Source organism: Ustilago hordei (genome assembly GCF_900519145.1).
Source record: "Ustilago hordei strain Uho2 genome assembly, contig: UHO2_contig_05, whole genome shotgun sequence".
In the NCBI taxonomy this organism is placed as follows: Eukaryota; Fungi; Basidiomycota; class Ustilaginomycetes; order Ustilaginales; family Ustilaginaceae; genus Ustilago; species Ustilago hordei.
The window spans coordinates 171,034-199,033 of record NW_024545279.1 but is presented as its reverse complement, the minus strand read 5'-3'; the positions used below and the strand labels follow the sequence as shown (position 1 = coordinate 199,033).

Below are 28,000 nucleotides of genomic sequence, written 5' to 3'. Positions count from 1 at the left end.
ACCCCCTCAACACCCACTCGACAACATGATCCCCAGCATACCCTCCTCGCCATCCCGGCGAGCCACCTTGCCTTGCCTCTCTACCCTCCTTCTTCTCACCCTCGCCCTATTCTTCACTCTCACACTGAGCCCTACCATCGCATCAGCCACCACCCTCCTCAAACGCGATGCATTTACCGATGTCCGCGGCACCATCGGTGACCATTCCCTCTCCTCCGTCGGCTCTTGCCCCCACGGAGCCTACCCTCGCTCACTCGCCGTCACATCCACTTCATCCATCTTCACCTGGTACTCCAAAGCTCCTTACGACGAAGCAGACGCCGAATCAGCATTCATCATCATCCACGGTGTCAATCGTAACGCCAACGCCTACTGGACTATCCTCAACAATGCTTGGGCCAAAGCACGTGATGCTGGTCTTGGTTCTGCCCGGCCTAACTCGATCCGTGTTGCACCTCTTTTCTTTAGCACGCTAGAAGATGCAAAGGCGTACGATGCGAGTCAGCTGGGATGGGGAGATCCGAATGCATGGACTGCCGGCGAAGGGTCGACGCATCCTGCCGGGAGTGGAGTGTCGAGTTTTGCAGTGCTAGATATGTTTTTGAACCGGTTCAGTGATAAGGGCGCGTATCCGAAGATGAAAACGATTACGTTCGTAGCTCATGGTGGTGGAGCACAGATGTTGCAGCGATATGCTGTGTTAGGAAAGTCCAACCCGGATCCTACTAGACTCAGTGTGAGATACGTTGTGGGAGATCCAAGTTCCGAGTTGTACTTCACACCGGATCGACCAGTAGGTGTGGACACTGCATCTTGCCCGACATGGAACGACTACAGGTATGGGCTTAACAAATACACCGCTCCTTATGCCGGGTTGTCGGCTTCTCGAGCACCAGCGTTGTTCAAGTCGTACGTATCGAAGGAGGTGCGCTACGTGGTTGGTATTGCCGACGAGGCATCAAAAAATGGCGATCAGACTTGCATGGCTCATGCTGTCGGTGGTGAAAAGCGTCGAAACCGAAGCCTTGCTTACTGGAAGTACATCCATCTCTTATCCGGAGGTACTTCTCCAGATCAGCTTACCAAGTTCCCTGGTACCTTCCCAGCCCTTGACCCCAAATACGGCCAGACAAGCCAGACGAACATCCCGAGATCCAGCATTATGGTGGCGACTAGGTTCAGGGGTGTAGAGGTGAAGCATTCGTTGACGATGATCGATGGGGTCGGTCACAGTGCTAGTAAGATCTATGGTTCGACTGCGGGTAGGGATGCATTGTTTGCTGATCAAAAGAGCTCGGGAAGTGGGGATGTGCCGGATTTATCGAACGAGTTGAATGGATATACGGCAGATGAGGCTGGTGCTAAGAACTATGCTGGTGGTGACGACCAGATTGGTGGTGACGACCTAGGTTGGTAGATGAATAGTTCATTCTGCCCATAGATACGGTGTCACGCCTAAGCACTTTCTCGTGCGAATAGATGCCGCACGAGAGCTTTCGAATTCCTATCGTTGCTTTGTACGGAAGCTAGTAGATCCTCCTTCCCGATCCGTTACAACGTCTATATATAGCATGTAACATTCATTCTGCCCATAGATACGGCCTTTAGATTTGTTCATATTCAGGGGATCGCATCTGATGCGTTGGTTACAATGGCTGCCTGTGTTCTGTGCCTGAAGCGGCTAGTCGTGTGTCGTACCAGGAGATCTGAGCTGTCAAGACGATGGATTGAATGCGGTTGACAGAAAGTGGCAGAGTGGAGGCATTCGGGTCTCGCCTCACGCCAAAATATAAGCTCGCTCTCGTCAGCAGGCCGTTGCTAGCTCCATCAACTTGGCTCCACACCAATATCCACCTCACATAAAGACATCGACACCTTTGGGCGCAGCAGAACCACATCCTTAGCTCGCCTCCAATTCTTCAGCCAAGCCACGAACAATCAGATTGACAATCGATATCTCTTACTCTCTGCAACCATGGCCGGCCCCAATCTCGAACTCTTCAAGTTCGGCATGTACCTCTTCTTCCCACTAGCGGTCATGGTACACTACGGTGATCCTGAATGGTACCATCGCAATGTTCTTCCGGTAGGTACTGCTGTCTTCTTCGCTGTTCCTGGTCTCGCTTACTGACTTATCTTCTTGTTATGGTTGTGGCAGATTCGAGATCAATTCTGGCCAAAAGAAGAAAGCCTGTACAGACCACCACGAAACTCTGACGACGTCAAGTCAGCGTTGGATGAGATGAAAGCTAAGCGTTTGGCAAGGAGGGAAGCTAGGTTGAAGGAGGAGGCTCAAGCTGCGCTCGGGCAGCGATCGACAGCCTCTGCATCCGCACCATCGAAAGCAACAGAACAGAAGACGGTAACACAGTTGGTGGAGGACAAGAGGAGCCAGCGTTTGGTGTAGATGTAATGTCATGGAATATCTGGGTCAAAGATGTCATGCCTGCTCAACGTGTGCGTGCATAGGCCGAACGAGAGTCTTGGGACTACTTTGGTCTCGCCAAGATTTTGAGTCTCCGCCATTTAAACCGACAGCCGGTTAGGGATCCTGCCCCGTTGAGACCGGAGGTCTTCGAACCCAAGTTGCTGCCGTGACAGAGACATGAGTGTGAAGCATTAGATCGTCTCAAAGGCCGTGAACGGACTCCGTCTCGAAAGGGAGCCCATGCCAGTCAATCATTCTTGTCACAACACCGGCCCTAGCTAAACTGAACACAACCTCAAGTCGGGGCTCGGTTGGAACACGGGCCTCCACCCTAACCCTGACACCACTTAAGCTCGTACCATCTCACAAGACACACACCTCGTTGTTGCTGCCGGAACATGAATCTATTTCGAAACATCTTCTCTAGGACTTAGCCTGATCTCCCAGCCTCAATTCCTGCAAGAAAGCTCTCGAGTATCTCAACACCTGCTTATATGTATCTTCAAACCCGTCTTTCCCACCAATATAGTATGGGTCCGCAATGGGTTTACCATTATCCACATCACCAAACAGCCTTACCACTGCTTTGCTACCTTTTGGCTGCATACTTTTGAGGTTGCGTACGTTGTTAGTATCCATTCCGAATATGTAATCGTAAAAGTGGTAATCTTCTTGAGTGATACCCCGGGCGAAGTTGTTCTCGTCGTATGGGATGTTGCGGCGACGGAGGAGAGCTGTGGTACGTTCGTCCGGCTCTTCGCCTTCGTGGTAGTTGGCGGTACCGCAGGAATCTAGTTTGCCGAAGTGGCGCCGGACGCCGGCTTTTGTTGCTGTGTCTTCGAATACAGCCACTACGCCAGGGTGAGGGTAAGGGAGGGATAAAACGGGTGGGCTAGTGGGGTGGAACAGTGAAAAGCGGTGAGGTAAAAGGGTTGAACTTACGAGCCATAGGAGAACGGCAAATGTTTCCTAAGCAGCAGAAAAGGAGGTTGATCTTTTCGCCTCCTTCCGCTGGCAATTTATTGTTTCCTGCCATCCTTGCACGATGTTCTATATGAGATGTATGGTTGGAAGAAAGAGATGGACGGAGGTGTTTAGGAAGGTCGGAAGTCGGGTTTCAAATTAAAGTAAAAAGTAAAAAAGTAAAAAAGTATAAAAAAAAATAAAAAAAAAAAAAAAAAAAAAAAAAAAAAAAAAAAAAAAAAAAAAAGTAAAAAAAAAAAGCAAAAAAATAATAATAGAAAAAAGGTCGTGTTCGTGCGTGCGGGATATGCCTCCACAACGCGCAATTGCATAAACCACCAACCACCCTCGCTCTCATCTACCACCGCCAACGACGAGGACAAGATGGTATCGTACAGCGAACTCGCAAAGAAGAATGCTTCAGTTGACATCACCGGTCAACGAGCACTCATCTCAGGAGGTACCCAAGGCATTGGTGCTGGTATTGCACTTCGATTCGCTCTGGCTGGAGCTTCAGTATGGCTTATCGGGAGAAACGAAGAAAAGGCAAATCAAGTACTCGAGACGCTTAGAAAGGCTTCTTCTGAAGCTCAACGTCGATCAGCCACCTCCTCTCCCACCAGTCACAATGCGGAACATGAGTTCTTCAAAGCAGACCTCTCATCCCCCACCGCACTCAAATCCGTCGCTTCAGACATCACCTCGAAAGCAGGAAAGGGTGGGATCGATTACCTGATCGAAACGCAAGGAGGTCCACCCCACGGTGCTATCGAAACCACTTCCGACGGTATCGAAAAGCAATTCGCTGTTCAAGTCCTCTCTCGTGTTGGTCTAGCAAAACAACTCGTCGAAGCAGGAACGATCAAGAGAGGTGTGTTGATGGTTGCTGCTCCTGGTCAAGGTTCCTCTTCACCCGTCGATGTGAACGATTTGGACTTCACCAAAGCCAAAGCTAGCGGTAGTTGGTGGGGCGGACCTCTAGGATTGATGAAAAAGGGAGCCCAATCCGCCTCAATCCTCGACGCTGCTTGTCAACACCTTGCAGAGCAAAACCCAAACCTAACCATCACCCATGCTTTCCCAGGATTCGTCAATACCGATGCACTCAGCAATCAGGGACACAACCCATTGTTGGTACTAGCAGGGAAGCTAGCTGGACCAATGGTGGCAAGTAAGCCTGGTCCAGGTGGATACGCCGAGTTGCCGTTCTATGTGTTGGCAAATGCGGAGGGGCAGAGGTATTTAGAGACGGGAAAAGCGAATCTGCTGACTGCCGGATTGAAGAAGTTGGAGTTGAGTAAGAACGTGAGGGAGAGAGGAGTTAGGGAGCAGATTTGGAATAAGTTGGCTTCTTATTTCTAAGGCTTAAATTCACCCATGTACGACGGTCCGAGAAGACGTCGATAGCCTACACAGCATAGCTGATTGCTATGGAAATCCGCGATTGCTTTTACGTCAGAGATTCATTCAGCGCAGTTCGATGCTTTCATGTGTTGCGAGTTTGATCACAGTCAAGAGCGAGGGCGTTGGGGGGATATACGTTTCGAGTCTCCATTACAGTACAGCCAAGAGCGCTGCAGGGATTTAAGGTTTACAGTATAAACAACAACAACATCGACTTGTGTTGTGGGCGAGAGTGTGATCCAGGAAAGAAGCCATACAAGACCGTGATATATGAAACGAAGCAAAGAACAACAAAGAGCCAAAGAAGTACGAAAGAGGGGGGAGAATGATGTTCTCCCTTGATACAGAGTGAGGATCATGCGGACTCACCCGCACCCCCAGCGTGAGCCTTATCCTCAGGCAACTTGCCATCCAACATACTCAACAAATCCATTATACTCTTATCAAATTCTTGCTGTGTCGCGTCATCCTCGATCATACTCCCAAAGACTCTCAGACCTTGAACCTTGGAAACCATCTGCTTATTCCATGCCAAAGTAAAGCTACCTTTCGAACCAGGTTTTCTCCCTCTGGGGTCTTTGGTGGGAATTGGAGCTTGACCTGCGGCTTGGAGGGCTGCTTGTTGTGCTGCTGCTTCGGCTTCTGCTGCTCGAGCAGCTTGCATTTCGAGTTTGGTTCGACGTTTGCGTTTAGCGGGGGGAGGGTTCATGGATGTATCTGATGCAGAGACGGGTGCGGGAGGAGGAGCAGCGGCAGCGGCGGCGGCTTCTGCGGCGAGTTCGGCTTTGGATTTACGTCCGCGTTTGCCTTTTGGTCGGATACCGGTGACTGCAGGAGAGGGAGGTAGTTGGGCGGCGGCGGCCTGTGCAGCAGCGGCAGTGGCTTTCTTGCCTTTGGGTGGAGCACCGTTGGGACCAGCGCCAGCTTTGATCATGGTAGCGGATGGATCTATGAAGTTGGCTTGCTGTTGCACTGGATAGCCTGCTTTGACGTTGGCGTTGGCGTTGGCGTTGGCGTTGGCGTTGGCGTTGGCGGGTGCTGGTGCGGATGCTGCAGTGGCGTTCTTCGGCTTACGCCCGCGCTTCTTAGGCGTGTTCGCTGCTGCTGTCGCGGCAGGTGCTACGGAGGGTGAAGCGGATGGAGCGGTTTGAGCCGCAGCTGTTGCACCGGATTGCGAGCGAGAAGCAGCACTACCATCGCGTGAAGGAGCAGCAACAGCAGCAGCAGCAGAAGAGGTGGGATAGTTGCTCCAGTCTTGCTGCTGACTACTGGAAGAGTAGCCGTTGTCGAAACGCGAATCCCTAGCACCGGCAGCATTGGCAGTCTGACCGGCCAAACCATCGCTGGAATAGCCTAATGACTGAGCGGAACGATCACGGTTGGCAGCACCGTACGACTCGGAAGGCTGGTAGTAACTGTGCTCGCTCTGATACGAGGCGGTAGGTGGAGGTCGCTGTTGCTGCGACGCCGGCTGTTGTTGCTGTTGAGCCTGCTGAGCTTGCTGTTGCTGCTGGGGCATGAGCTGATTGCCATTGTATCCGCCTTGGAAAGCTTCCGAGAAGCTAGCAAAGGTGTTGGCACCCCTACCTGCAGATGAGGAGGAAGCGGGCGTGCCGCTTTGCTGCTGCTGATAGTTGGAGGGGAAATGCGAGCTGCTGCCTCCAGACGCGTAGCCTCCGTAGCCGCCGACATCATCTCGAGAGCCAGAAGACACGATGTTGCTGCCAAAGTAGTTGGCTTGCTGCTGCTGCTGCTGCTGCTGCTGTTGCTGCTGCTGTTGAGAGGGGGAGGACGCGTAACCGGACTGTGGTTGCATGTCCCACGACGAGAGACCGCCGCGATACTGCTGTTGACCACCTCGGCCGTACATGTTTGGGGTTAATGTGCTTGCTAATAGATATAGATCGAAGGTAGGGAGCGTGGTTGCGAAGATGCTAGGACGCGTCCAAGACTTTTCGACGCGATGAGAGGAAGCGGCGACGACGTGCGGGGAGAGAAACGCAGGTGAGCAAGAAGTAGGTTGTGCTAGAAAAGACCGCGAGTGCCAGAGAAAGGTAGACAATGACCAAGTGAGCGGAGCGGATGGAAAGGATGAAGGTGGGGGGGGTTTTTACCAAAGAGACGCTGGACCGGTGAACTGAGGAACAGGACAAGGAGAAGGAAGAGGCGTTGAGAGATGCGATGCGACTGTCGCCATCTTGCAGTTGGCTGGAAATGCGACGACGACCTTTTTTTTTTTTTTTTTTTTTTTTTTTTTTTTTTTCCCTTTCTCCTTTCCCTTTCTTTTTCTTTTTCTTTTTCTTTTATGGGTCTCTCTCTCTCTCTCTCTCTCCCTCTCTCTGTGGTGCCCGATAGCCGCGTTGAATTTCTGCTAAAAAATTGAATTTCTTTCCGCTAACTAGTCTGTACATACCAGAGAGTGTAGGGCTGGGAGGAGCAGCCGTCCGACGCGTCGATATTTTGGCGTTGGCGAGGAGTTGTGTATCGGGATATCGAAAGGCAATGTTACCCGATCTCCGATCTGTGTTCTCCTGACAAATCCGAGAAGATCTCGAGTTGAATTAAGCTGAGCCTAAAGGGACATGCTCTCAAAATCTGGAAAGTTCTCTCTGGACGCTCAATTCGGCTCTTCTTCCACCCGGATCATGTTGCCTTGCAGCTGATCCTGTGGGGCTGATCGGGTTCTCTTGAGTGCTCAAAGTCTGTTGTGGATCCAAAGAGAAGGCTATCGATCGAAGCAGAGCTGTATCTGCGAATGAGGGTTGTGTCAAGGAAGAGGATGAAATCGGAAGCTTCAGAAGGAAGCATGATTTTGAGAGTGATTCGTCATATTTATTTTTTTTCCCCCCCCAAGACGGTGAAAGCCGACGTGCGACACCTTCTCAACCTTTGCTCTCAATCCTTACCTTACCTTCTTTCCCTATCTTGCCAAATCACCACTCTTCTTTTCATCACTATCCTCCGGCAGCTGCACGGATCGCACACCATGTCAACACCCGCAGCTCGTGGCGCAGTCAGCCGCCTTCCGTCGTTGTGCGCTCCATCATCGTCAAGCGCCGTTGCTGGCAGTGCTGTGCATCGACGATCTTTCACTTCTCAACGACCCAGCATTCCCTTGAAACGGGCAGAGGTTCCCGCAACCAGCTCTTCCGCTGTTGCCGCTTCCTCTAGGACTCTCGTCACTCTTTCTCGTTCGCAGTGCCCTCCAACGGCTGCCCCTTGCCACTCATGCGGCCAACGAAACTTTACCTCGTCTGCCAGCCGCTCAGCATCAACCAAGGACCCTTACTCGGTCCTTGGTGTCAAGAAGAATGCTGATGTCAAGGATATCAAGAAAGCATATTACAGTCTCGCAAAAAAGTATCACCCAGACACCAACAAGGAAAAGGGCTCCAAGGAACGCTTCGTAGAGATCCAGAACGCCTATGACTTGCTGAGCGACGACAAGAAGCGTGCTGCCTATGATCAGTACGGCACAACTGACCATCAGCCAGGTTTCGATCCATTCGGCGGTGCAGGTTCGTCTCCCTTCGGTGCAGGTGGCTTCGGCGGTTTCCAAGACTTTGGCGGTTTCTCCAACGCAGGTAATGCAGGTTCCATCTTTGAGAGTCTCTTTGGTGCATTCGGTGGTGCAGCAAGGCCAGGTCAGCGTGGTCCTGGCTTTGGCGCTGCAGGATTCGCAGGAGAGGCACAAGGCGAGGATCTCGAAACGACCATCAACCTTACCTTTGAGGAAGCCTGCAAGGGCACAAAGCGTAAAGTGGTCATCAACCCTATCGAGCGATGTGGCACTTGCACCGGTTCAGGTCTCAAGCCTGGCGCCAAGAAGAGCACATGTGGCACCTGTAATGGTACTGGTACCCGCACATTCGTCATTCAGAGCGGCTTCCAGATGGCCACTACCTGTCCATCATGTGGTGGTGCTGGCTCAACAGTTGCTCCTGGCGACAACTGCAACACCTGCGATGGTATTGGGCGTCTACGTGGACGCAAAGAGGTCGAGATTGATCTTCCAGCAGGCGTTGACGATGGCTTCCGCATTCGCAAGGACGGCTTTGGTGATGTTCCGCTCTCCGGTGCTGGTACACCTGGCTCGCTCTACGTTCGCATCAACGTCGCATCAAGCCGCATCTGGAGACGTCAAGGCTCGACGCTGTTCTTCCCTGCCACCATTCCTTTCCACACTGCTATCCTCGGAGGCAAGGTTCGCGTGCCCACACTTGAAGGCCCCGTCGAGGTGCGTGTACCAGCAGGCACACAAGTTGGCGAGCAGATGGTCTTGCCTAATCGTGGTGTGCCCTCGCCGACACGCCGTGGACAGAAGGGAGACTTGATGGTGCAGTTCGAGGTGACTATGCCTCGGTCGCTCACAAAGCGTCAGCGAGAGATTTTGCAGCAGTATGCTGATGAGGTCGAAGGTCGCACTTGGGCACCGAGCGATAGCAGCAATGCTTCCAGCTCAGCAGGTGCATCCAATGCCAAGACCACCAAAGCTGCTAGCAGTTGGACAGCCTCAGGTGCGAAAGCCTCAACAAACGAAACATCCAGCTCTGCTTCGTCAACAAGCACAAAAGCCTCTTCGACATTCCCCCGTCATGCACAGACAGGCTCAGCTGAGCCGACAACCAAAAAGACTGCTACAGGTAGGTTTTCTATTCATCCTTCATCTCGATCTGACGATGCTAGCAGTGCTGCCCCTTCTTCAGCTCCAGCGTCAGCTTCGACTCGCAAGCCAGAGACCAAAAGCTCAGGTGCAACAGAAGGCTCTGCCAGCCAAGCTACTTGGTCGAGAACAGCCCAAGATGAGTCACAGAAAGGATTCTTGGGTCGCACTTGGGATTGGATGACCAACAGAAAATGAAGGAGTTTGCCTCCCTGGAGCAATCATAGAGCGCTAGCATTGCTACTTTCTCACAGTGTAATCTATCACACACACACTCGTTCACGCATGCTGAAATCACACCACTCCTCCTCTATTCTTTTCTCTTTTCTTGTTTGATACTGCAGCAGACAACAGAACAGCTAACTCGTCCAAGAAAGAGAAGACGACCGAGAAAAAGGAGAGCGCCAAGCCGACGAGCGAGGCCACCGACTCTAAGTCTTGAACCTGATCATCTAACTTGTACTCTAGCAATTGCAATAGATCCTTCACAACTCTTCAACCCCCGGACCCGTGGGAAGGATGAATGATGTGAGCCACAGTGAATCTTTGAACTTTCTCCGCCGAATCTTGCAGGAACAAAGTGTTGAGGAAAGTGCAATCAGGGCGGTCAAGCAAGCGGTAAATCGTTTGCATTCAAAAGGGAACTAAGTACAAAGCAATAACAGAAGTATATATGCTCCTGTTGTTGGTCAATGTGTGTGTATAGATGAAAGTGACACGTATGAGAATGTGCCGTTGTCGAGTGGGATAGGGATATTGGTGGGGAATGTTGAGCGTTGGTGGGAGTTGACGGGTGGCGACGCCAAGTGAAGTTTGCGGTCGTGTTAGAGCATGAGCATGCGGTCATGTGATTTCACTCAAAGTTGATATGAGGTGATCGCCGCAACCAGCCCTAACCTAACAAGAAATCGATTTCTGGCTTTGACGAGACGTGTCAACTTTGGCCGTCTTGATTCCGGAAGAAGGCTTCCTGTCGAGCTCGTGTGTGCGGGTTTCTTGTCTCGTGCTTGATGACAAGACATGAGTTGGACTTGCTTGAGCAGGCTGTACGAGCTGACAAGACTCTGCGCTCGGCCTGAGTTGAGCAGCATGAAGAGCATCTCGTTCGTAATGACCTTTTCCATTGTTCATGCACGCTTCAAAGTCTAGAAGCCTCTCTTTGTTACATTAATGAGAAGAAAAAAGTCAAAACAGAGCTGAGGTAGAAGAGGCAGCAGACAGCGACAAAGCGCACAGAAGGAAGAGTAAAAATGAGGACAAACAAGGAGAGTTGCAACGCACGCACCGGATAGCTTTCCCCCCCTTCTTTTTCGCAGCTCAGAGCTTCAACTGATTGGCTGTCGCTCTGTGCTAATGAAGCAAAAAAAAAAAAAAAAAAAAAAAAAAAAAAAGTTGTGTGTATGTGTATGTGTATGTGTGTGTGTGTGTGTGTGAAGAAACTCTGCGCTGCGCTCTTGCCATTCTTTCTTTTTGCAACACTTTCAAGTCGAGCTTGCCAGTCTCTTCGTGTCACCGAACAACTCTCAACTTTCTCACTCTTCTTCTTCTTCTTCTTCTTCTTCTCGCCGGTCGCGCATCCACTTGAAAAGCTTCATAGCAGCAGCAGCAACTCCAATTGTCCAGCTTTACCCTTCAACCATCTACAGCAACATATAATCGGCTCTACGGACCATCATCACACGAATAGCAACCAGCTCTTCCATCACTCTCAGCTCTCAAGCTTCTGCATCGCTCGCATCTTCAACTATATAGTACAATCGAGCAAAGACTAGACAACGTCTTTCTCAACACCTCATCGCCAAGGACACAATTTCGCTCCCTTCATCTCCAGCTTCTTCACCGATCTTGCGAAAAGGACATATTCCCGACATTCAGCACTCATTCAGCACTCTACATCCATTCTAGCACTGCCTCGTGACTAGACATCTCAACTCGTCAGCAACCGCATCTCGTTCCGCACGCTAACCTCAGCCAGTGTCCTCACCACTCTCGAGTCAAAAATCCAACATCTCCGCTCGGCAGCACACACATTTCGTTCGCCCGCTCTTCCATCAGATCCGTCTATACACTCAGAGACGGCACTACAATTCACCTGCTCCGCCCAGATCTATAGCGCCAGCTTCAAGCCTCCACTGACTCCACAACATCCCGGCAACCGCATCTCGGCTCCTGAACATCTTCTCAGCAGCAGCTTCAGCATTAACCTCGTATCTTGATCGATCAGACCATCTCGACAGACACTCATATAACAATGGCGACTTCTATGCAATTCGGTCCCGAGTGGATGCGCAAAGGCCCCAACAGCAAATCTGGCGGCAAGGAAAATGCTCCCTCCGCTACACCTTCAGCCGCTACAAGCCCCGGCACCGGTCCCATGACGGGCGGAGGCAATAGCGCGAAGCGCAATGGTGGAATCGGTGGACTTGCAAATCTATCCGGTCCGACACCTGTTGTCAGCCCTCCTGTGAGCTCTCCCGGCGCCTTCTCGTTTGCAGCCGCAGCAGCTGCAGCAACGGCGCAGAACTCGGAACGCAATGGATCGCATTCTTCCACTCCGCATGGCTTCTCTGGTATTGGTGGTGGCAGCGGCGGCGGCGAGAGTGACGCTTCTACGCCTTTGCTCAATGGTACTTCCGCTGCTTTGGCCAAGGACAAGGCGATGCGTGAGAAGCTGCTGAGTCTGTACAGCTCGGATCGCTCGAGCAAGATAGCCAGTGCTGAGCCTTGGCCGGTCGATGCAGCTCCACCTATAGGCAGCGGCAACGCGGGACCTGAACGCTCTACCAGCACTTCTCGCAGAAAGGGTGGATCGGACCGTCGTCCTTCCGCCTTTGCCGAACTTGGAGCAATCGGCGGAGGACCCGTTTCGCCTGCTCTGGTTGGCAACGAGCCTCGTGGTCTCAACGCTCGCTCGACTTCGGCAAGCTTTGGATCCGCTGGCACTTTGAATTCGGACAAAGCCGAGAAGGAGCGTCCTGGTCTCTTTCAGCGTGCTTCGAGCGGTGCTCTGGCCGGGGTGAATACCAACTCAGGCTCACGTCCTCTCTCGCCCTCGGTCTCCCGTGATCGCTTCAGCGGTATTCAGGGAGGTGTGCTATCCGGTGTAGCACCTCCTGCTCGCAAGAGAATGGAAAGCAGCGATGGTGGAGCTGCTGGCCTCCTGGAGCCTACCCGCACTGGTCGTTCCATCAAAAGCAGTCAAGATGAGACCAACCCATCGCAGCAGTCGTCGAATGGCGTCAATGGCGGTGCTATGGGCTCTTGGGGTCGCTCTGCTAGTGGCCAGACCGGATCTGGAGCAATCATTGCTGGTGCTTTCTCAGATGCATTCAGCTCGAATCGCGTCAGAGGCAGAATTGCATCGGCTGCTGCCGAAAATGCCAGTCTTGCGACTGCCACACCGGCTCAGCCGATCGTGCCAAGCGGCAATCCCGAAGGCTTGAGCATTTCCGCTCGATTCGCACGCCACAAAGATCGCTTGCCCGGCGAAGGTCCCATCGGCCCTCCTTCCGATGGCAGTATTGGCTTCGGCAAGTCGACTGGCTTTGAGAGACGGCGTGAGCGCCAGATCAGTCAGGCTGCTAAGCCTTATGCCTCGAGGGGCGACGCTGGAATTGGTGCTGCTCCCTCCGCTTTCACCGAAAAGTCAGGCATCCAAGCACAGCACTTGACTGGCCAGAACGCAGGTGCAGGCCAACAACACCCTCTCAACAGCGACGACGCTGATCTTGCTCAGCACGCCTCCACCCTCTTGGGTTCGCTGAAGCTCGATCAGGATGACAGTCCCCGCTTGCCCACCAACGCCCCTCTCGCTGGTGACGAGCAGAACATCAACCCGGATCCTCTCGCCAACAACAACAACCACGCAGACAACTTCCATCCCAGACAACACTTTGACCAACAGCAGCACCAGAATCCCAACTCGCATTCGCAAGCATCCATGAACATCGCTTCCTGGTCACCCGAGACCTCTATGTGGCTCTACAGGGATACGCAGGGCAACGTGCAAGGCCCCTTCAACAGTCTCATGATGCAAGATTGGTATTCGCAGCAGTACTTTACTGATGATCTGCCTATCAGGCGTCAGGAGGATGCTGACTTTAGGCCTCTCGCTCAGGTGGTTGCTGCGGTTGGCAATGCTTTACAGCCGTTTGTTATTCCTCCTTCGAACTGGCTTTACAGCCCTAACCTACCTCGACCTCCGTTCGACAGCATCTTGGGTCGAGACAACCTGCGTGGCAGCGAGCAGCAGAGTCGCTTTACTGATGCCTTTGACAGCAATCGCTCTTGGCCTGGACCAGCCGCTAGACAGCAGCAAGGCTGGCCTGCACAATTGGGCCTGGCGGGTCTCGGCAACGTCGGTCCCTCTCCAGCTTCCCCTTTCGGCCGCCCTGACGTCTTCTCGGCAGGTCAAGCTGGTCTCCGTAATCAAGACGAGATCATCTCAATCATTCGCGAGCGTGAGTTGCAGGAGCAACGTCAAGCAGCCGCTGCCGCATCGCGCGGTCCAGCTGGTATGAGCTTGGGTCAGCTCGATGGATTTGGTGGTGGTCTTGATCGATCTGGCTGGGGTGTTGAGTCTGCTATGTCGCCTTCTCCTTGGGCCGGCATGGGTCATAGCAGTCTCGGTCAATTTGGCGATGTCGGTGGTCTTGGCGCTCAACATCAGAGTCCTTTGGTTGGTGGTGATCGACCTGCGTTTGACAACTTCGCTCATCAGCAGAAGCAGACTTTTGATCAAACTGGCAATCCTTGGACTGAAAAAGCTTCGCTGGCACCTCGATCGCATCCCATGGCAGGGGCAGGTCAGTGGGGCGAGCAACCGCAGCAGCAACAACAGCAACAGGCCGCGCCTTGGAACTTTTCCGCCACCACACCCGATGTGAACAACCGTCAGATGGATTTTAGCGAGGGCATCTTGAGGAACGAGGCGATCAAAGCTGCCGATCCTATTGGAACGCCTCGACGTGCTCGTTCGCCTGCTCCTCAGCATCACCATGATGTTGGAGCAGCGGCAGAGCACAGGGATGAGCAGCAAAAGTCGTTCGAAAATGCTTTTCCTGCTCCTACTCTGGCTGAGCAGCAGGCTGCGAACAACCAAGCCGCCCCTGCTGCTGCTGAAGCGAAGCCTGCAAGCGAGCAAAGGATTGAGTCTAGCAGCACCGAGGCTGCCAAGCCCGCCGCTGCTGCTTCCACCCCTCAGAAGAAGCTCAGCAAGAAGGAAGCGCAAAAGGCTGCTGCTGCTGCTGCCACCCCTACCAAGACTCAGGAACCCGCTCAGCCTGCCAAGACGGCCGAAACCGAGATCCCACCACCCGAAGCCTTCACTGCGAGCGAGCCTCGACCTGAAGAGCTCTGGCCTCAAAGTCCTAAAGCAGTCGAATTCGCCTCCGAACCCGAACTTTCCGGTATGCCCGCTCTCACACTCTCCAACAAGCGTGAGCAGCGTTCCGCCCTCCAGCGACAAACCTCTGAACGCAATGTTCCTGGTTCTGGCGAGACGGCTGCTTCTCGCACCTCCGCCAACCGCCCTACTGGAGCGAGCAACGTCCGTGTTGTCACGTCAGACCAATTCCGTCGGCCCAAAGAATCCGAATCTACCTCGGCTTCGGGCACTCAAGCTTCGCTTTCAGACTGGCCCAACGACGGAAATGCCAGCGACTCCTCCGCTCCCGCAAGCAAACCAGCTCCATGGGCAGCGAAAGATGATTCTAACCCCCAAAGCACCGGCCCTAGCTTGAGGGAGATTCAAGAAGCGGAAGCGAAGAGAGCTGAAGCTAAGCGTGCGGCTGAAAAAGCCGCTGCTCGTGCACGGTTGGCTACTGCTTCGCCTTCGGGGGGTGAAGAGTTGCCGACTACTTTGAGTTGGGGTTTGGCTTCTGCGCCTGCTGCCATTGCCAAAACTGCTGCGGGGGGTGAAGGTGCGAGTGGTGGGGCTAGTGCTGGTGGTCCGGCAGCTCCAGCTTGGAACGCAGGCAAGGCGGCTCCGAAGAAGACTCTGATGGAGATTCAGGAAGAGGAGAGGAAGAGAGCGGAGAAACTCAAAGCTCAGCAGATTGCGTTGAGGAAAGGCTATGCTGATTCGGCGTCGAGGACTGCAGGTGGGAACTTGCATGGTGCGGTGGTTGCATCTACTACCAACGCCGCTTCGGGTGGCGGTGGAGCTTGGTCGGTGGTAGGGGCGAGTGGAAAACCAACGACTCCCTCTACTACACCCTCCTCCTCTACCAACGCTACTGGTGCTGCTGCTGCTTCACCTCTTGCTAGTCGCCCAACTCTCACCTCTACTCGATCAACAAGCACCACCACCACCACCGCCCCAACCTCGTCTTCCGGTGCCGGAGCATGGTCTGTAGTCGGCAGCGCCGTAAACACGGCTACGAAATCCACCCCTGCCTCCCCCTCCCCCGCTACCCGAACCGCTTCATCAACGCTCACCAAACCTCGTCCATCGACCTCCACCGATCCCAACGCACCTTCCCCAGAATTCATCAGGTACTGCAAAGACAACCTCGCAGGCCTTCACATCAATAAGGACGATTTCATCGATATGCTCCTTCAGTTTCCACTCGACCCCAGTTCGGATGTGATCGAGATTATTGCCGATACCGTTTATGCCAACTCGGGTACACTCGATGGAAGACGATTTGCCTTGGATTTCGTGTCCAAGCGCAAGTTGGATGTACAGGGTAGGGGTGCGGATGCCGCTGGTGCAGGTGGCATGGCAAGTTTCGGCGCCGGTGTGAAACAGAGTGCGGTGAAAACGGGTGGTAAGACGGGAGTAAGTGGTAGTGTACCAGGTGCAGCAACGGGCGGTGAGGCATTTAAGGTTGTGAAGAAAGGAGGGAAGAAACGTGCTTAGACACCATCATTTCTTATGCGTAGATCACGATCAACAATCCCAATCAATTGCAACACCGTCTTCTCTTCTTGCGTTTGAACCAACAAAGGTGTGTGACAGCCCGCTTTCGCTTCAAGAGTACGATTTCATGATTTCATGATTTCATGATTTGATGAGAACAAGACAAATACAAGAGGAACACGAAACTGTTGCAAGGATGGCGGTTTATCTAGTCAAGATCCATCTTGGACTCTTCCTCACCTGTGGATTTTGCTGCTTCAACCGAAGCTGCATCACCAGATGCAGCGGTGGTTTCAGCTGAAGATGTTGCAGCGGGATCAGCAGGAGCGTCAGTGTTGGAAGAAGCTTCTGTTGCCGTTGTAGCAGGTGCTGCTTCTGTCGATGGAGCGTTGGCAACATGGGCAGTAAAAGCTTGTGCTCCGGCTTCGGTCGCATTTGTTGCTGAAGGCGCAGCCGCTGCATCCGCACTCGTCGTGCTAGATGCTGCGTCTTTAGCTCCACCTTCACCTTCCGCTGCCGTCACAGGCTCGGCCGGCTTCTCCTCCTCAGCCTCAACCCGTTTAGCCTGCGACTTAGCAATGCTTTCCTGTTCGATCCGTTCATCGATCCTATTCTCCTCTTCCTCCGTTGTTGGATTCTTCGTTTCCATAATCCCCATCTTTCCCCCTCCACCCCCATTCACCCCATTCACCCCATTCACCCCATTCCCCCAATTCACCCCATTCACCCCATTCATCCCATTCCCCCCGTCCCCATCTGCAACTCTAGTCGGATTCGCCCTCCCTTCAGAATCCAACTCATCATCACCTCTCCTACTATAATCCCTAAACGCCTGCAACCCCACAACCCTCTCATCCGGATGTTTATCCTCCAAACCCTGTAATCCTCCTTTATCTGCTAAATCGCCCATCTCCTCATCCGCCTCCCCTTCCCCACGCTCTAGGTTTTCCAGGTGGAGCTGCTCTGCGATACTCCTTGGCTCTACGTGCCCTTGAACTGAAGGTGCGTGTGCTGTTTGTCGTAGATTTTCGAAGACTTGGATCTTGATCTTCTCGAGGTAATCGCGAGTATTGAGATCCTCCATATTATTGGGTCGAACATCGAGCCTGTAATCTGGGCCGAAATACTCGTAGTATTCGTTCACGGGGATTTGAGGGTTCAACTCCTGTCCAGCGGCAAGGCCGGTTTCGAAAGCCCATGCTCGAGAGACGTTACGCATTGTATATCCTCCACCACCCAGTAGCAGTAGGGGTAGACCAAAAGATTTTACAAACTCAACGCAATTAGCATGACCGCGCATGGAAAGATTAAAGCATCCGAGTTTGTCGCCAGCTAAAGAATCGGATCCGCACTGTAAGACTACTGCTGAAGGTCGATAATGTTGCATAATCTGGCTGATCACCGGTTCGAATACGGTTTTGTAGGATTCGTCTGTGATCCCATCTCGCAGGGGAAAGTTGCAAGAATACATCTTGCCCTTGCCTATCCCGATGTCGCGGAGTTCGCCTGTCCCTGGGAAGAACTCTCCATATTTGTGAAAAGAACAAGTCATAACCCTATCCGTAGTGTAAAAGGCCTCTTCGACTCCATCTCCATGATGAACATCAATATCGATATACAACACTCTCGGATGGTACCTCAACAGCTCCAAAATGCCCAACACAATATCATTGATATAACAAAACCCACTAGCCTCTCCCTTCTTGGCATGATGTAAACCCCCAGCCCAATTAATAGCTATATCGCATTTATCTCTACTCAACCTAGCTGCTCCCTCCATACTTCCCCCTGCTGATATACTACAATACTCGAACAAGCCATCAAAAACGGGGCAGTCATCGCCGACGTTGAACTTTGCCTGTTCCCGCACGAACGAATCGACATTATCAGGAGTTACACGGTTTAGGAACTCGACGTATTCATCGGTGTGAAATTGGGACATTTCGCGTTTGGTAGCGGGTTTGGCACGGAAGATCTCCATGCGTTTGTAGAGACCATAGTTCATAACTAGGGAATGACACATACGGATACGGGTAGGTTTCATGGGATGGCCGGGTCCGTAGTGATAGTTGCCGATGTCCGAGTCGAAGAAATAGCATACGCGAGATGGGTTGGGGTTGGAGGAGTTGGAGAGGGAGGCGAAGAGGGGTTCGTCGGCATTGGCGGTGGTGGAGGAGTGGCCGTTGTAGGTCGAGACGATGGAGTTGGAGTTGGGTGGGAGATAGGTGGATGTCATGCTGGGCCGCCGGTTTTACGCCCCAAGGCAGGGGATGATCGAGGGAGACAGAGGGCAAGGGGTTGCGATTGGTGCTGATCGTGGCTAGTCGAATGCTGAGTCCAAGTTGCGGATGAGTCCGACGTGATGGTTGCGACTTAGCTCGGATGGTCGGAAACAGTTTGCCTTGATCGATGGCAGCGAGTTGGAAACTCAGCTTGGTCGTCAACCTTCCAGAAGACTTGGCAGATGCCTTCGTGAAGCGGATGCTCTAAACCTGGATGGTGAGAGGGTGATTGAATGAGCGTAGGAAAAAGCGACGATGGTGATGATAGTTAGCCAGAAGAATGAATCCGGGGCTGCCGTAGAGGATTGGACCCTCGTTATTCCGAACCAAAATCTCCACACTCCAGCAGCAGTACCGCACGAGAAGAAAAAAATCAAACTTGGCTCGAGCGGCCCTTCATCGCACGTGACACCCAACCGCACGTGACATCCAACCCCTTTACCACACTCACAGCTCCACATTTCGAGCGTGCATACCAAATCAAGGGTTCGCTACCAACCTCAACTCTTCAACACCATCCTCTTCCTCTCTCACATACCTTAGCGGAGAGGTGTGGACGAAGATGTCGGCATCAGATAGAACGCTCATTGCGTTGATTGCTGATGAGGTAAGTCTCCGACCTTCCCCCTTGTTCAACTTCCCCTTCTATTTCCCATCACTAACATCCCCCTTCTAACATCCCCCCTTTCTCATCTCGGCCTCCATGCAGGATTCAACCACAGGCCTCCTCCTAGCAGGAATAGGCAACGTCGATTCAGACGGGACCAAAAACTTTCTCATCTGCGACAACAAAACTTCGGTCTCCGACATCGAATCCTCATTCAACCATTTCACCAACGAAAGAAAAGATATTGCAATTCTCCTCATCAACCAGCACATTGCGGAGAAGATCAGACCAATGGTGGATAAGTATACCCAAGCTTTCCCTGCACTTTTGGAGATTCCGAGTAAAGATCATCCCTACGATCCTAGTAAAGATTCGGTACTGAAACGGGTTCAGAAGGTAAGTACATTAAATCCAACTCTTTCTCGCCTAGCGCAAGGATGATTCTGACCAAGCCTTTTTACTTTGTACTGTGCAGCTCTTCGGAGAGTAACCTGTCCACTGAGAGTCGATTCAGGTTCTTCTGCATACCCCTTCACTTCCTACTTGTCTTGGCTACGGAATCTATCTCGCACCACTTTTCAGTAATTAGATCAGCTTCACGTCTCTGTACGGAACGCAGCTTCATAGGGACAGGCATGGTTTGTGGAGCATGTCCACACGAGAAGCGAGAATCATGGCAATGTTCAGCAGAGCTTGTTTCGGCCGCAGAGCGACAAGGAGCAGTCAAGGGTTCGAAGAAATACGCCAAAGCAGCCGCATGAGATGACCTGGATGATTGGCATTGAGCAGATATCTTGCACACTTGATGTCCGTGGATTAGATCTTCATCGCCAGCCAAGTCACAATATCATCAAACTCGCTCCCGCCATGCATTAGCATCTCCCCATGAGCCTTTTCCCTTCCATAATAAATATTCTCTTTCGGACAGCCTGATTCGACCAAATACTCCAGTGTATCCTTGGCGCTTAAAATCGCATCCTCCTCCGCCAGATAGAACCTAACTCTCTTCCCATCTTGCAATCCCTCTATCTCGTTCGGCCAGAGAATGTTACTACTCCAATCGAAATACCTACAAAGCGTATTCGCAGTCCCCACCTCCCTTGCTACAAAGTATCGCATAAGTAGCTCTATCGGGGTTGAGGCACGTTTGTAGATGAAATTCGAACAAACGAAAGGTACCCACAGTTGGAAACATACTGGGTCTACGAAGCAGCTTCTTCGTACGACGGGACCGAGGGACTTGATTAGCCAGGAATGAACGAGTGAGCCGTAGGAATGCGAGAGGATGTCGATCGAGGTCAAATTGTGGCGGGCGAGGATGTGGCGAAAGGCGGAGGTCGTTTCGTGGTGACCAAATGGGTGGAGGAATGATGGGGAGAGGATTGATTGCGAGATGTTCGGTTGAAGCAATATGAGCAAAGGGCGCGATGAAAGGGACGCCGTACGGAGGAGGGAGGTCAGGAGAGATGAGTATTGTGCTAGACCTATTCCTAAACCGTGCAATATGATGAGAGGGGTTTTATCGGCAGAGGTAGTACTGGCGGTTTTGGGCGCTGGTCGGTAGAGGTATGGCAAACGACCTTGAGTATGATATTCAAACCCACCTCTAATCGCCCGTCGAATGGTAAGAGCGGAAAGAGTGTTCGTGACAAAATAGCATACAAGGGGCCGAGAAGCTGTTCTAACGGGATCGATGGTAAGACGCATCATTCTTATCCTCGGTCCCGCCTTGGCTGGCTGCAACAACGTCTTCTTTCCCTGCGCTGAAGGTTGCCAAGGTGGATGCTCGGGAAAACTTCTCCCCTGTCTAGTCTCCAACAGCTCAAGACAGTATTCTAGAAATCGCAGTCGATCTCCCGTAGCTGGATCCCATTCTCCCTCCTTCGCACCAACATCCCTCCCCCCTCTTCCTTGTGTGGAGAACGCAGGTGGAGGCCCGCCAAACGTTGCTTCAGAAGGCGGCATTGGAGATGTAGACGTCGATGCAGTCGTGCTTTCCAATCCCCATCCCCCATTACCACCATTCGAATGGAGAAGACTATGATCTCTCTCCGCCTCCAAATCCTCCAACTCGGCCGCAAAAAGACTCCAAGCCAACCAATGCATAACATCTCTCCTACATATTTCCTCGGGAGGAACACCGAAAAACCACTTTGCTTGATCTTCCTGAAACTTTTTCGCCCTTGGATCGTCGGCGTTGATGGGTGTGGTGACGAATTGTGGCACCCATGAGGCTGCTCTTAGTCTGCCCAGTCTTTGTCTTACGTCTGACTCTGCTGACTTTTCATCAAGTTCCATTGCATTGGATCGTTTTACTAGCTCGGAACCTTGGGAGGATGGGAGGGAAGAGGACACAGCTGAAGCATATCCCTTCCCCACCCCGTCCGTGGAGGAGGGGGATGTGAGCCCGGCTTGTAGAGCTTGAGCAAAAACCCGTCTCAAAAAGCGTCTACCATACAGAGGGCATGGTGCTGGACGTTGGATCCGACGACAAAGATAAAAGTAGTAGATGGAGAACAGCGCTTCGATGCAGAAGTATGCATAAACTAGGTTTCCGACTAGACGCCATCGAGACGAGGAGAGGATGTGGGAGAGTCGTTTGGAGATACAGCGCGGGGTGTGGGTGGTGATAAGCTTGAAGAGTCTAGCGTCTATTGAGACCGAAGGGTAAGTGCGTCGGATGTAGAGTGCGGTGATACGGGTAAGAACGACAAACCAGCTGAATGGAGTGACTCCCCAGACGAAAAGGATGAGGAGACGGCTGATTAGGATTGAGGCATCTCCTGGGATTAGTTGCGCCATCTTTGCTGTTTTGGGAGATGGTGCGCAAGTGGTGGTGCGAGGGTGGTGCTTGATGCCGCAGGCTTCGTGAAGAGAGAGGAACAGGACCCGACAGTAAATCTAGGACGAACGTGCTTGTGATGGAGCAAACGAAAGCAGCCGTTGAACGCTGAGCTGCTAGATGAGCATCGCAAATGTCTCTATCATCCAGTGCGATCCAATTGTTTGGTTTTGCGAAGATCAGAGCTTCGCTACGATGTCTGTGCGCAGACCAACCTGTGAGGATTGAGCGATGCCTTTCATGCAGCCTCTTGGAATAGATGCTGCCACTACCTGCAGGCGCGGTGCTGCGAGATGGATCAATGATGGTGGAGGAGGGAAAGCAGGAAGCGATGAAAGTGTTGAAGCGTTGATCTGTCACATGACGCACAAAGATAAACACTTGCAGGTTGCGACAGGCGCGCGTCAGTCAGTTGAAGATGCGTCGGCATCTCAAGCAAGGTGCACGTGTTACGGCCGAGACATCGAGATACGGGAGGCTCACATAAGCGAGGAGCACAATGAGGTACGCAATTGTTGTCATGGTGACAGCACAGTGGCACCCGGTATCATAGCAACACAGGGGTACAAATGAAGGAACACACCCTGCCTCGGATGGGATCAGAGCAGTGAATGGAGTATATATATGTGTTTGTCATTTAGTCTCACACTAAGAAAACTAAGCATTACATAGAACATATGGCTGTGGCAAAGGGAGTCTGATCGTGACCCCGATAACGCCGTATATTAATTGTTATCTTCAATTGATTAAGAGTCTGAAGAAGCTATCACCGAGCTAACCGAAAACTCGCCGACAACCATGGTAGAAGACACCGAAACGAGGACTAAAGGAAGCAGAAAAGGCAAGAACACCCAGGTTCGGGTCGACAATAATGCCACGAGCAAGAACGAGCCGGAGGCCATCAACGATGAAGCCGACGGAGACACCGATTCCGACTCCGACTTTGATGATGGCGACAAGCGATATAACTTTCGCACCCTAGCAAAGCTCCTTGAACCTGTGCCAAAGCTCACGTCACGAAACTACCATAGCTGGAGCGCTCACGTGAAATCTTTCCTCCGATCCGTGCCTCATGCGATGAAACATCTCGAGGGAACGTACGACAAGAAACACCCGAAATGGAGCCGCTCCCTTGACGATGCTTTAATTAACGCCCTGCGTGGAACAATCGATACTACCGGAGAACACAATGTAAACTACCTCGTTCTAGATGTAATCAAGGAGTACCTTACTTTCAACCAAGTATGGAGAAAGATCGAAAACGGTCTCACGAATGAAGCCACCAAGACGTCCCACAGACTTGCGCTTGTCTCGCAACTCAACGATGCAAAGATGTTTCACTCGGATGCCAGAAAGCTAATCCAAGAGATCCGGTCCATACAAACTGAAAGCAGTCTCCTCGGAAAACCATTCGCTGATGATACATTGTTCTCGGCCCTGCAGAAATGCACGATCCGGCATCCGGTGTACAAGGAGACGGTTGCCACCGTCCATCAAATCGACTTCAACGCCCTTGCCACCGCATTAAGCATCCGGCAGACTGCTGTCGAGAGTGTCCCCGCACAAAGGATCGACCCCCGACAAGCCAGCGCTAGAACCGCCGGCAACGACGATCAAAATGAACGGGCCGGAGAGACCGAAGCCGAAGCCGACAACAGCCACGCGAGCCCGAGGAACGCAAGCAAACCACGCCGAATCCGATGCTGGATCTGCAAGCGACCGGGACATGGTATCAGCCAATGCGACGCCTTGGTTACCATTCCCAAGGACTCTCCCCTCGCTGAACCCAAATAGGAAGTGTGGTGCTCCCTCACCCTCCCAATGAAATGGCAGGACCCCTCGAACCCAAAAGAAACAGCTCATTGGATCTTGGACTCGGGGGCGAGTTATCATATGGTGAATGACTACAGCATGCTCATTCACCCGAGAACTTGCCGAAAGCGGATAATTACCGCCGGAAGCGAGGTCTTGGAAGCAGCAGCTATAGGAGATGCGAGCATATCAACAGATTACGGGGAAATCTCTCTGCAAAATGTATTGTATGTAAAGCACCTTAATGTTAACCTTCTGTCAACAAATTCATTAACGGATGAAGGAGCACGAGTGATATTGGACACAACCGGCGGCCAAATTTTCTTAACAAACGGCATGACACTTAAGATTGCAAAGAATCGCGAGCGAGGACTTCTGGAGTTCCGAGGCGACACATGGCAAGAAAGCGCGATGGCCACATCAGCACCATTGTTTGAAGGTGTTGATGAGGAGTTCGAGCATATTAAGAATGAGCCGAAAGTTTCAAAGCAACAACTATGGCATGAGCGTCTCGGGCACCCAGGAAGAGATAAAGCTAAGGCGATCACAAACAAGTTAAAGGATAAGCATACCATGAAATTGGATCCAAACACCGCTCTGACATGTGAGCAGTGCGTACGATCCAAGAGCACAAGCGCTCGGATGGGGAAAGGTAGCGGCGAGAGAGCCGTAGGGCCCCTGGATCTTATCCACGTCGATCTAATAATAGACTCGTCCCACGTGACGGAGTACACATGCACGTTGGTGCTGGTCGACGATCATAGCAAGTATGTGTATGCACAGCCATTGACACGAAAGAGTCATGCCTTTATGCAACTTAAAAGGATTGTTTCGTTCCTGGAGACACAGACGGATCGGAAGCTAAAAGCGATCCGATCCGATCAAGGAACAGAATGGAAAAGCAATGATGCATTAGAATGGTCGCTAGAAAAGGGCATAGAGTGGCAAACCACCGTAGGGTACAACAGCAAACAAAATGGACGGGTAGAGAGAATGAACAGGACCCTTGGAGAGAAGATGAGAACGTTGCTAATGCAGAGGAGACTACCGAAGAAGTTCTGGCCATACGCGATCAGAGCTGCAGCGTTCAAAATAAACCTCACTCCGAGCGTTGATAATGAATTCCCTTATCAAGCGATGTTTGGCAAGTCGCCGGAACGAGCTTTAAAGCTCCTACGAGTGTTTGGTTGTCTGGCATGGGTAAACATACCCAAAGTTAAACGGGACAACAAGAAACTGGACCAGCGAGCTGTCGCATCCATTTTCTTAGGGTACAGTCTAGAGAGGAAGGGCTGGCTTTTCTACAGCCCGGACTACAATCCGAACATCTTCTGGAGTAATTCAGCAAAATTCATGGAATCAAAGTGCTGGTCAGACAGAACAGAGTGGCGACCGGTTGATACAAAGGGACCCCCAATGACGATGACAGAAGAAAATCTCGAAGATCTAGGATATAACAAAGAAAATATATTCGACGAAACAGATGAAGAGCCACTACGAGAATACATGGATATGGAGTCAGACTCGGAAGAAAGATTACGCGAAGGAATAGCAGAGGTGATGGAACAAGGACCAATCGCCGAAACTCAAATTGACAGCGAATTCTATGGACTCGTAGCGACGCGACCGGAACGGAGAAAGAACCTGGACCCAACCATACATGAAGCAATGAATGGAGAGGACAGAAAGCACTGGGAGGAGGCCATGCGAAAGGAGCTGGATGGATTAGAGGCGATGGGCACATGGGAGATAGTCGACCTTCCAAAGGGTGCAAACACCGTCGACACACGTTGGGTACTCAAGATCAAAACCGATGCAAACCTCGTGCCAACAAAGTTCAAAGCCTGGCTCGTGGCACGAGGTTTCACTCAACGCGAGGGCATCGACTATACAGAGGTCTTCGCACCAGTAGCACCTATCCAATCCATTCGAGGGGTGATCGCGGTCGCAGCAGTACGAGATTGGGAAATGGATTCTATTGACGTAAAGCAAGTGTACCTGAACTCCACTATACACCATGATGTATACCTCAAGCCCCCAGTAGGAATCGAAATACCACCCGGAAAAGTGTTGAAGGTAGTGAAAGGACTGTACGGTTTGAAACAGTCGGGCCGAGAATGGAACATTGAGTTAGACTCACACCTCCGGACGATCGGATTTCATTGCATGCAGAGCGCTCCATGCCTATACTCAAGAGGGACAGGCGACAAGATCACGATCATCACAGCATACGTGGACGACATGCTGATAACATCACCCAGTCGTGAGGAAGTAGACCGCGCAAAGCGGGAGATCATGGACAAATGGGAGACGCAAGACAATGGAAGGATCAAAGAATTTCTGGGTATCAAGATTATACGTGATAGAAGACGGAGGAGGATATCCCTGAGTCTAACGGCATACATCAAGGAAATGGTGAACAAATGGTTAGGAGGAGCAAACGAGAAATCCTGGATACCCATGCTGAGTGTAGCGAACACCGCCGGAGGCGAGCGATGTGAACCTAAGCGAGCAAAGAGGTATCAAGAATTGGTCGGCCAACTATTATGGGTCTCCAACACAGCCCGACCAGATATTGCCTTTGCCGTCGGCGTATTGGCGCGATATATGTCGATCCCGATCGACAGTGCATGGAAGGCAGCTGTCCACGTGGTAAAGTACCTGAACCAAACGAACGAATATCAGTTGCACCTAGGAGGAGAGACAAACGAGCACTCGGATACACCGGTAACGACGTATACCGACGCAAACTGGGCATCCGACCCCACAAATGGACGAAGAAGTACCTCGGGGTCGATAACATATGTGTATGGATGTCCGGTGAGTTGGAAATCACACGTTCAGAAGTGTGTGGCACTGTCGGCAGTCGAAGCAGAGTTTGTCGCCGCTTCCGAAGCGGTACGAGAAACCTTATTCTTCTCATATTTGCTCCGGGATTTGGAGGCCACGGGCGTTCAGCCCGTACTATACACAGACAGCCAGGGGTGCATACAGGTGAGTAAAGACCCAGCCAAACATTGGAAGTTAAAGCACATCGACACACGGTATCATTTCGTACGCGATCACGTACAAGAGGGCGATGTGGAGATCAAATATGTCGGAACGGCAAACAACGTTGCAGATGTCTTGACAAAACCCTTACAGGGTCTTAACACCTCACGATTGGCTAGGATGATAGGACTGGAGATCCCGCCGAAGGGGGGAGTTGAAGATGCGTCGGCATCTCAAGCAAGGTGCACGTGTTACGGCCGAGACATCGAGATACGGGAGGCTCACATAAGCGAGGAGCACAATGAGGTACGCAATTGTTGTCATGGTGACAGCACAGTGGCACCCGGTATCATAGCAACACAGGGGTACAAATGAAGGAACACACCCTGCCTCGGATGGGATCAGAGCAGTGAATGGAGTATATATATGTGTTTGTCATTTAGTCTCACACTAAGAAAACTAAGCATTACATAGAACATATGGCTGTGGCAAAGGGAGTCTGATCGTGACCCCGATAACGCCGTATATTAATTGTTATCTTCAATTGATTAAGAGTCTGAAGAAGCTATCACCGAGCTAACCGAAAACTCGCCGACAACCATGGTAGAAGACACCGAAACGAGGACTAAAGGAAGCAGAAAAGGCAAGAACACCCAGGTTCGGGTCGACAATAATGCCACGAGCAAGAACGAGCCGGAGGCCATCAACGATGAAGCCGACGGAGACACCGATTCCGACTCCGACTTTGATGATGGCGACAAGCGATATAACTTTCGCACCCTAGCAAAGCTCCTTGAACCTGTGCCAAAGCTCACGTCACGAAACTACCATAGCTGGAGCGCTCACGTGAAATCTTTCCTCCGATCCGTGCCTCATGCGATGAAACATCTCGAGGGAACGTACGACAAGAAACACCCGAAATGGAGCCGCTCCCTTGACGATGCTTTAATTAACGCCCTGCGTGGAACAATCGATACTACCGGAGAACACAATGTAAACTACCTCGTTCTAGATGTAATCAAGGAGTACCTTACTTTCAACCAAGTATGGAGAAAGATCGAAAACGGTCTCACGAATGAAGCCACCAAGACGTCCCACAGACTTGCGCTTGTCTCGCAACTCAACGATGCAAAGATGTTTCACTCG

At 51.8% G+C, this 28,000-nt stretch overlaps 11 protein-coding genes across 11 annotated transcripts; 8 read left to right on the top strand and 3 right to left on the bottom strand.

Moving 5' to 3' along the window:
• Positions 1 to 25: 25 nt before the first annotated feature.
• UHO2_03066 (uncharacterized protein) lies at positions 26 to 1,417 on the top strand (the record flags this gene model as incomplete). Its single annotated transcript, XM_041557982.1, has 1 exon — positions 26 to 1,417. One exon carries the CDS (start codon positions 26 to 28, stop codon positions 1,415 to 1,417), a length of 1,392 nt encoding a protein of 463 aa, XP_041413916.1.
• A 558-nt stretch (positions 1,418 to 1,975) lies between these two features.
• On the top strand, positions 1,976 to 2,407 carry UHO2_03065 (related to PET100 ### chaperone that specifically facilitates the assembly of cytochrome c oxidase; the record flags this gene model as incomplete). The annotated part of the gene is made up of 2 exons (XM_041557981.1): positions 1,976 to 2,086; positions 2,159 to 2,407. The coding sequence occupies 2 exons, from the start codon at positions 1,976 to 1,978 to the stop codon at positions 2,405 to 2,407; spliced, it is 360 nt and encodes a 119-aa protein (XP_041413915.1).
• Positions 2,408 to 3,775: 1,368 nt separating this feature from the next.
• Positions 3,776 to 4,753, top strand: UHO2_03064 (uncharacterized protein; the record flags this gene model as incomplete). The annotated part of the gene is made up of 1 exon (XM_041557980.1): positions 3,776 to 4,753. The coding sequence occupies one exon, from the start codon at positions 3,776 to 3,778 to the stop codon at positions 4,751 to 4,753; it is 978 nt and encodes a 325-aa protein (XP_041413914.1).
• A 397-nt stretch (positions 4,754 to 5,150) lies between these two features.
• On the bottom strand, positions 5,151 to 6,665 carry UHO2_03063 (uncharacterized protein; the record flags this gene model as incomplete). The annotated part of the gene is made up of 1 exon (XM_041557979.1): positions 5,151 to 6,665. One exon carries the CDS (start codon positions 6,663 to 6,665, stop codon positions 5,151 to 5,153), a length of 1,515 nt encoding a protein of 504 aa, XP_041413913.1.
• Positions 6,666 to 7,781: 1,116 nt separating this feature from the next.
• UHO2_03062 (uncharacterized protein) lies at positions 7,782 to 9,656 on the top strand (the record flags this gene model as incomplete). Its single annotated transcript, XM_041557978.1, has 1 exon — positions 7,782 to 9,656. One exon carries the CDS (start codon positions 7,782 to 7,784, stop codon positions 9,654 to 9,656), a length of 1,875 nt encoding a protein of 624 aa, XP_041413912.1.
• Positions 9,657 to 11,709: 2,053 nt separating this feature from the next.
• Positions 11,710 to 16,320, top strand: UHO2_03061 (uncharacterized protein; the record flags this gene model as incomplete). The annotated part of the gene is made up of 1 exon (XM_041557977.1): positions 11,710 to 16,320. One exon carries the CDS (start codon positions 11,710 to 11,712, stop codon positions 16,318 to 16,320), a length of 4,611 nt encoding a protein of 1,536 aa, XP_041413911.1.
• A 208-nt stretch (positions 16,321 to 16,528) lies between these two features.
• Positions 16,529 to 18,556, bottom strand: UHO2_03060 (putative Histone deacetylase; the record flags this gene model as incomplete). The annotated part of the gene is made up of 1 exon (XM_041557976.1): positions 16,529 to 18,556. The coding sequence occupies one exon, from the start codon at positions 18,554 to 18,556 to the stop codon at positions 16,529 to 16,531; it is 2,028 nt and encodes a 675-aa protein (XP_041413910.1).
• Positions 18,557 to 19,164: 608 nt separating this feature from the next.
• On the top strand, positions 19,165 to 19,699 carry UHO2_03059 (putative VMA7 - H+-ATPase V1 domain 14 kDa subunit, vacuolar; the record flags this gene model as incomplete). The annotated part of the gene is made up of 3 exons (XM_041557975.1): positions 19,165 to 19,209; positions 19,312 to 19,605; positions 19,685 to 19,699. The coding sequence occupies 3 exons, from the start codon at positions 19,165 to 19,167 to the stop codon at positions 19,697 to 19,699; spliced, it is 354 nt and encodes a 117-aa protein (XP_041413909.1).
• A 326-nt stretch (positions 19,700 to 20,025) lies between these two features.
• Positions 20,026 to 22,011, bottom strand: UHO2_03058 (uncharacterized protein; the record flags this gene model as incomplete). The annotated part of the gene is made up of 1 exon (XM_041557974.1): positions 20,026 to 22,011. The coding sequence occupies one exon, from the start codon at positions 22,009 to 22,011 to the stop codon at positions 20,026 to 20,028; it is 1,986 nt and encodes a 661-aa protein (XP_041413908.1).
• An 838-nt stretch (positions 22,012 to 22,849) lies between these two features.
• On the top strand, positions 22,850 to 23,845 carry UHO2_03057 (uncharacterized protein; the record flags this gene model as incomplete). The annotated part of the gene is made up of 1 exon (XM_041557973.1): positions 22,850 to 23,845. One exon carries the CDS (start codon positions 22,850 to 22,852, stop codon positions 23,843 to 23,845), a length of 996 nt encoding a protein of 331 aa, XP_041413907.1.
• A 27-nt stretch (positions 23,846 to 23,872) lies between these two features.
• Positions 23,873 to 27,229, top strand: UHO2_03056 (uncharacterized protein; the record flags this gene model as incomplete). The annotated part of the gene is made up of 1 exon (XM_041557972.1): positions 23,873 to 27,229. The coding sequence occupies one exon, from the start codon at positions 23,873 to 23,875 to the stop codon at positions 27,227 to 27,229; it is 3,357 nt and encodes a 1,118-aa protein (XP_041413906.1).
• Positions 27,230 to 28,000: the final 771 nt, after the last annotated feature.